The 8,595-nt window shown below is 36.0% G+C and overlaps 1 protein-coding gene across 1 annotated transcript; it reads right to left on the bottom strand.

Annotated features, from left to right (window-relative positions):
* Positions 1-5,321: 5,321 nt before the first annotated feature.
* On the bottom strand, positions 5,322-6,993 carry LOC119989915 (uncharacterized protein At4g19900-like). The gene has a single exon (XM_038835686.1). It carries the CDS (start codon positions 6,790-6,792, stop codon positions 5,449-5,451), a length of 1,344 nt encoding a protein of 447 aa, XP_038691614.1. The 5' UTR covers positions 6,793-6,993; the 3' UTR covers positions 5,322-5,448.
* Between the last annotated feature and the right edge of the window lie 1,602 nt (positions 6,994-8,595).

Raw genomic sequence — 8,595 nt, 5'->3', positions numbered from 1 at the left:
CTCTTTGTCTCCTTCTTTTTATTCTTGGCTTTTTCTTTCTTATTTTTTACTTTTCCATTCTTCTAGCAAAAACAATAAAAAGATTAAAACAATTCTCTTATTTTTAGATATTTTCTAAGATTTGATCTTATTGGGTCAAGATTTGAGTATTTAAGGATCCAAGAAAGGGATTATGAATATCTATGTGCTTATAGGTCAAAGAAATGAGCTTTTGCATTTTTTGTGTTCTTTTCCTATTTTTTTCTTTTTCGGATCGGACGAAATCCGGTTACTACACTGCTGCTAGAGGCTGGACATTGTCACAGATGGATGTGAAGAATGCCTTCCTCAATGGTGATCTTGCTGAAGAAGTCTATATGAAACCTCCTCCTGGCTATTCACATCCCCCTAATACAGTCTGTCTCCTTCGTCGTGCCTTATATGGCCTCAAACAAGCTCCACGCGCATAGTTTGCCAAGTTTAGCTCTACTATTCAACAACGTGGTTTTCAATCCAGTTCTTATGACTCAGCATTCTTTGTTCGTCGGACAGCCTTAGGCTGTGTTTTTCTACTAATTTATGTCGATGACATGATTATTACAGGAGATGATTATTCTGGTATCACTGATCTTAAGGAATATCTTCAACAACAATTTGAGATGAAGGATCTTGGTTCTCTAAGTTACTTTCTTGGCCTTGAAGTACTCTCGGACACTACCGGGTACTATTTATCTCAGGCTAAGTATGCTTCTGATTTACTTGCTCGGGCAGGTCTCACAGATAGTAAGATTACTTCTACTCCACTGGAACCTAATATCAAGCTTAAACCTTCTGATGGTACTCCTCTCAGTGATATCACCCTCTATCGACAATTGGTTGGTAGTCTCGTATATCTTACTGTCACCCGCCCTGATATAGCCTATGCTGTACATGTTGTTAGTCAATTCATGTCAGCTCCTCGCTCTTCCCACTATGAAGCAGTCATTCATATATTGCGTTATATCAAAGCAACTCTTTATTATGGCCTTCATTTTTCTGCTGCTTCCTCACTTGAGTTGCGCGCCTACTCTGACTCCGATTGGGCTGGTGATCCCACTGATAGACGATCAACCACTGGCTTTTGCATCTTGTTAGGGTATTCTCTCATTTCTTGGCGAAGCAAGAAGCAGACTTCAGTTGCTCGTTCGAGCACGGAGGCTGAATATCGTGCACTTGCTACTACCACTCAAGAAATTGTTTGGCTTCGTTGGCTTCTTGGAGATATGGGAGTTCAATCTCCCAGTCCTACACCTCTATTTTGTGATAATAGAAGTGCAATCCACATTGCTCGCAATGATGTTTACCATGAGCGTACCAAACACATTGAGATTGATTGCCATTTTACTCGTCAGCATGTCACACAGGGAACTATTCAACTCTGCTCAATATCTACTCTTGACCAACCTGCTGATCTCTTCACCAAGCCACTCCTGTCAGGTCGTTTCAGAGACTTAGTTTCCAAACTCAAGCTTACTTCTACTGCACCAACTTGAGTTTGAGGGGGGATGTCAAAGATATCAACAAAATATCAATGATATCTTTGACAAATCAACAAAATCTTTGAATTTGTCAAAGATATCAAATTTGTCAAAGATATCAGCAAAATATCAATGATATCTTTGACAAATCAACAAAATCTTTGAATTTGTCAAAGATATCAACAACATCTTTGATTTACTTTATTGACATTATTTTTCTTACTTTTCCTTTCTAACGCCTATATAAAGGCATGTTGTACACAATCAACATATAGTGAAATACAGATCTTTTACTTCTCTAACATATCCTTTCACTTCTCTAACAATGAAGATGAAAAATTTCAATTAATTCACTTTGGATTCTGAGTGTTCTAGTTACATTTAAAAGGTGTTGGTGTTTCCTTTCCACCATACCATTTTGTTGAGTTGTGTATGCACATGAACTTTGGTGAATAATGCCATTAGATAAATAGAATTCTTCCATTAAGAATTCCTTGCCATTCTCTGTCCTCCTTGTTTTGATTGTCTTATGAAACTATTCTTTGCATAGTTAACAAGACTTTTAATATACGTTCTTGTTTCATCTCTGGAATGCAACAAATAAATCCATATCATCCTTGAAAAATCATCTACAATTGTATGAAAATGGAAGAATGATGCATTGCATATGAAATGATTAGTGACACCACTGTCAATGATCGACTTAGTGACACCATTATATTTCATATGCATTGCATGCTTGTAATAATCTGCACTGAAACTGTTTGTGATCCAGGTTTTAATAAGGTTATTTCCCTGCTTCCAAAGCTAATAGCTGGGGTCTGCAATGGATGGAACTGCCAAGGATCCATCATCGAACCCAAGTTTGTTCATGGGTTCCAAGGCATTGATCATGTGAGCACTCCACATATGGTAATTACTTCCTATGAGCTCTAATGTGATGAGCTTATTTGATGAAAATAATTTGGTAAGAAATTATAGGGATTCGTGAAGGGATTGTGTGTGTATGCTGCCATATGGTGTGATGTGGCTAGAGAATGGGATGCATATAGGTAGTTTGGGACAGGAGGCATCATTTATGGAGTCGACAAGGTAGGAGTATCGATAGTATTTGAGTGAAATGCTCTAATGTAAGAAAAAAATTGTATCTGATGTTTGTGACTGATCAAACACAGAAGTGCTTGTAGAAAGAAATGGCAATGTAGTGCCATAATGAGGTAATATTGTTGGCACTAAACCCAACAAAGAAATGTTTGTGTTATGAATAATGATGGCTCAATTCGACGAAACAATAATGCGGAAACAAAATAGAAAAAAAAATAGCAAGACACAAGTTTAATGAGATTCGACAAATTGCCTATTCTTTGGGCGAAGCGAACGAAAGTTCCACTAATATGAATGAGGTTACAAAGAATTTCAAAGAGAAAAGCTCTCTATGCCAAGAACTACCCAAAATCTCACCTGGAATAACAATCAACTCTCTCACACTCTTCCCCAACAAAGCGGACCAATAAAACCCTAAAGTTGTCGAAGGATTGCAGCAAAGAAAAGAATATGTCTAACTTTTATTAACTTTTTCCTCCATCTTTGCTTTTTGCTCCTTGGACAATTTGGCTGCCTCTTCCGCATCCAAGATCTTTGCACACCCTTCTTGTCTCAGAAGAGCATGCATCTTCACACGTCATAGACCGAACCCATTCTCCCCATCAAACATTACTACGTCAAATTTAGAAAGAGACATTGAACCATTATTCTGATACCAATTTGTTGTGAATAATGATGGCTCAATTAGCTGAAACAATAATGCGAAAAAAAATAGAAAAAAAGAGTAAGACAAAAGTTTAACGAGGTTTGACAATTTGTCAATTCCTCAAGTGAAGCCAACAAAAGTTCTACTAATGTGAACAGGGTTACAAAGAATTTCGGGTGAGATTTTGGGTAGTTCTTGGCATAAAGAGTTTTTCTCTTTGAAATTCTTTGCAACCTCGTTCATATTAGTGGAACTTTCGTTGGTTTTGCTTGAGGAATAGGCAATTTGTTGAATTTCATTAAACTTGTGTCTTGCTCTTTTTCTCTATTTTATTTTCGCATTATTGTTTCGTCAAATTGAGCCATCATTATTCACAACAAATTGGTATCGGAGTAAAGGTTCAATGGCTCTTGCTAAATTGGATGTAACAAAGTTTGATGGAGAGAATGGGTTTGGTCTATGACGTGTGAAGATGCACGCTCTTCTGAGACAATAAGGGTATGCAAAGATCTTGGATGTGGAAGAGACAGCCAAATTGCCACACATGCACTAGGATAGTTTGGGACGTGTATTACTGGGATCCCTATTGAAACTGTAATTCAAGAGCAATCACAGAACTGCCTAGAATATTAACCATCCTTTGTTCTCTTGCAGTTTTTTCTTCATCATTTTAAGTTTGAACTGAAATCAAGCCCAGCATTAACTTGAAAATGAAGATTCAACTGATCCTCATGTTTCTATCAGCTTTTTATCCCCTCTTAACTGTTGTTATTGAAAGCGAAAGAGCATGGAAGCCACATGCACTACAGTCCAACACATAAAGTGCCCAAACATTGGTTATGGTCATTTGGTCCCAATCTAAATGGAAACACTGCCATGTCTAAACTCTTCCTCATGTAACATATGCAACTACCACTGTGCACCAAGATCCAAATACATTAATGGTCTTGTTAAAACAAGTTAATTGTTCCTTATTAATTGGTTATGGAGGTCCTTCAATGGAATTCCTTGCAGATGGATTTAAAACAAGACAGAATTTGACAACCAGATCTGTGTCCTTGAACTCACCAAAGGACATGTTTTTTTTTTTTGAGATACAACTAAAGTAGATGTAAGCAATACTACAACACACTACCCGTGAGTATTACATCACAGGCAAAAAAGTGTGTTGTAGTGGGAACTTATATACTACTTCAGAGGAACTAAACTAACCGATGTTAGTAGTTAATTACTCCAGCTGATACAGTCTTAATTATTTATAACTTTTTTCATTAGATTATAATGTAAAGGATATTAGTGTTAATATAATACGTTCAATTAATTATTTTATTTTCACTTATTTTTAGTTTTTTTTTTTGTGGTTGATCATGCAACAGACATACATACAATTGCTTGGTCAACCCTTAGATCTTTGTGTATGAACTGATCAAAGATTTAAACCAGCAGATACATCATCAAATGAGCATGTGTAGAACTGCCCAAAACCCCATCAAGTTGACATGAAAAATATGAAATAAGCAATACCATCTCTCTCTCTCTCTCTTGACAGCATGTATCCAATACTAAATCACCGACAGTACTATAATTCATCGTTGCCTGCAATGGTTTTCTTACAAGACCAAGGAATAATTGCTTAGTATAATACATAGTTATTAGCGTAATTCGTCTTAATCGTGGAGTAAATGCTAAGTAAATGACTTAATTTCCTAGAAACATGAACAAGAAGGGCAGAATCAACGCAAACTAGCCTAACTGGGTACAGTTTTTTAATTTGGAATAACAATAAATATGGTCACATTGGACAAAAGCAGAGAGCTCATAAGCTGTAGAGTGGTGCTGTATGTGACCAAACAAGCAGAAAATGACAAATTTTAATGGTGATGGATTTGATGGAAACAAGTAGGTGCCTATATTCATTGTTAGCTGAGCCATCGCTCTCAACACACCTTTGTGTTTGCTGATGGATTTATTTCTTGCAAGCTCCAACAAACAATCATGGCTAATAACAAGAAAAAGAAGAAAAAAAAAATACAAAAAGCCAAAAAAGGTAACCTTTGTAGGCCATAGAATTAGAAGTAAAAAAAAAAATCTTTGTTTTTATCTTTTGCTTTAATCTTTAACACTGTAATGGTAGAATGAACTCAATTGGTCCACTAAAAAAACTGTAAGACAATTCACAATTATTGCCAAATTATTGTATACTTACAGACTTGGAATAGGTAGAGTTACAGAAGACACAAACATAATTTGACCGATGATGCTTCCATTCTCGACCTTCATCTTTCTACTCTGCTTATTCCACAAATGCACTGCAAAACTCTCCTTCCGAATCTGGTCAAGTTTAGTATGCAACCATTTTGAATGAACCTTATCTCTTGGACCTCGAAACAGGCTCCGAATTCTGCTCCAATTCACCGGATAAAATGCGGATGGAGGCAACACAGTGAAGTTAAATCCAGGTCTCCCATCAATCCTCTTCACAACCCTCGAAGCTAAATAAGGACCATTGTGACCCCACTTGTTTCCATCAAATGTGAATGCAAATTCTTCAATGAACTTGAAGAGTAATGGGTGTTGCTTGTCAAATATCAAGACTGCATTGTTCAATCTGCTCCATTTACCAGTCTCGAGATTGATTGTTTGTGCTCCAATGGAGTTTCTCAGTTTGGCTAAACTCTTCAATACTATAACATCAGTGTCTATGTAAATACCACCAAACTTATACAGCAAGGCAAGCCTAAGCAGATTTGAGAGATTTTGACCCAAAGAAACCTCTCCAGGGTCAACTTTCCCTTCCTTCAAACGATTAAACCACAATTCTGCAGGAGTGTTTTTGAAAATGTAATCAAAATCTGGATTTATTGCAATCAATTTGAAACCTTTATCCCAAAATGGCCTTAAAATTCGATTCCCTTTTTGTGAATCCATTGAATTTGAAACGATAACCAAACAGGCATTTGGGTGTGACTTGAACAAACTCTCAATAGCAAACAACTCTCTGTCACCAAATGAATCCAAAGAAGAAATCCAAGTCACGAAGAACCTAACCTTACATGAAGAATCCTTGAAGAACTCTGTTATTCTCCTCTGAAACTGCCTCTGCTTATCTACAAAACTCACAATTTGAGACATGATTCTCCTCTTGCGCCCTCTTTTGGGCCTCAAAAACGAAGAACTGTTTCTGGGTACCTTTGAAAAGGTTGATTTGAGCAGAGTAGGCAACTGGGTCTTCAAAATCGCTGGTGGGTTCTCTTCCTTCACTGCATACATCAAAAAAGATGAAATCTTTGTTGACCGTTTTCTCACCGGCGTTTCTCCGATTGACTCTCCGGGGACGAGATTGGCGGGCTCCGGTTGGGATTTGGCGGGAAAGGGGAGGTTAACACAGAAAACTGAGAAGCCATTGTAGACCAATAGAAGAAGCAAGAGAAGAGCTAGGAGTGAAGTGGGTAGGCAGAAAAAGAAGGCAAAAACAGATCTTTTTATTCCTTGAAGATAGTGAACAAGGAGGAGATATTGTCGATAAAGTTTGGTGATTTGATACATCGCTTGTTTTCGTTCCTTTCAAGACAAAATGGGTTTCTGGGTTAAGTTTGTTTGGCTCATTTGCTATGTTAGGTTTGAATTTTGAACAGAAGCTGAGAGAGTTGCAGAGTGAGCTCTAATGGCGGAGGCGGCAAAATCTAAAAAAAAAAAAAAATGAGGATTGGTTTCATTTCATTTCATGTCTTTTTTGGACATTGGGAACCAAAAAACACAGCCCATATATATAAAAGGTAAGTGTAGTAGGAGATTCCTGCTTTGGAATTCCCTTTGTAGAGTGAGAGAGAAGAGCTTTGTTGGAATTTGTTGTACATAATTAACTATTTTTACATACATGGCATCCTGAAATCAGATTTATCTTCTTCTTCTTTTATTGGAAAATCAGATTTTATCTTATTCGATAATATATAATAAATAACATGGATATATGAGAGAGAATTCTAACTTGGAGAACAAAATATTAACCCAAAAAGAAAGGAGTGAATAAGTACAATACAATGTCAATCATTAGAGTTCTTTAGGAGACACAGAGATAAATGAAGCCAGACTCATTACTGTGTTGAAGGACAATGAGTCAGTTACTAGTATTGTCTAAAGAAGCATTTTTTATGGGTTACCATGATTTTTGAAGGTTGATTTTTTACCATTAATTGCTCAGCTATTGTAGTCAAAGGAGATGGTAAATATATAGTTGAAATATATTTGTATTTTGTATTTTACTAATTAATGTATATACTATAGTTTTTAAAACCGTATCATATATCAAATCGTGTAAGCCGAAAATTCAAGATTTTTAAGGTTTCATAAAAGTTTGGGATAGGAGGAGCCGCCTCCTCTTATAGGCTCCTCCTCTTCCTACTCCGGCGCCCCCTCCCCTCCCCCTTTCCCCTTCCTCTTCTCCTTCCCCTCTCCTCTTCTCTTTCTCTCCCTACCTCCATCTCCTCTTCCTTCTTTTTAAGGTTCAACCGGTATAATGAAAGTTGAATCGCAGGTTTTTAATACATAATAAATTAATATATATTAGATATATAATATATAACTATATACTACATAAGCATATATATATTTGTATATAACTATACAACATTATATCTATTTATATATATATCCGAAAGACAAATTAAGCAAGCAAGGGAATGAAGCGAAGATAAATTGGAGATATTGCTTCAATCAAGGAGGAATTCAACACATTTTGGTAAGAATCAGGTAAGCTAAGCAAAGAAATTAAGCTAAGCAAGGAAATGAAGGAAAGAAAATTAATAGTTACTCTCTTACATGATAACCTTCGTTATTAGAACAAAATATTATTTCAAATTAGTGTTGTAGGTCGATGATATCATAATGAGCAAGCAGAGATTATGCTTTAATGGAAAGTTCAAATGCTGAATTGTTCAAAATAAAACTAATCTTTAAATTAAAAGTATGAAATTATCATTAACTTTTTATAATTTGTTTGCTTTAAAAACATTTTACAGAGTGGAACATGGTCATGGTTTTCTGTACCAAACGAGTTGGAATAAACAACCTCCATTTGTAATAATTTGTTTAATCAGAGCGAATTTAATGCATATAATAATAAATAAAAAATACCGAAATTTATTATCATTTTATTTTGTTCTTATTTTGGAATGCAATTAATCAGGTCAAAAGAGAGACTTTATTTTGTCCACTAGTGTCAGATGATTCAGATGGTAGGGGGGTTGGAGTAGTGCATGACCATTCTTTACAGCTCAATAACATGCACGAGTACCTCATGGAAGAGAGTTTCTTTGCAAAATGATATTGTATGAACAATTTATTTACAAT

The sequence above is a fragment of the Tripterygium wilfordii genome, chromosome 21 (genome assembly GCF_013401445.1).
Source record: "Tripterygium wilfordii isolate XIE 37 chromosome 21, ASM1340144v1, whole genome shotgun sequence".
NCBI lineage: Eukaryota > Viridiplantae > Streptophyta > Magnoliopsida > Celastrales > Celastraceae > Tripterygium > Tripterygium wilfordii.
This window is presented reverse-complemented; position numbering and strand designations above follow the sequence as displayed.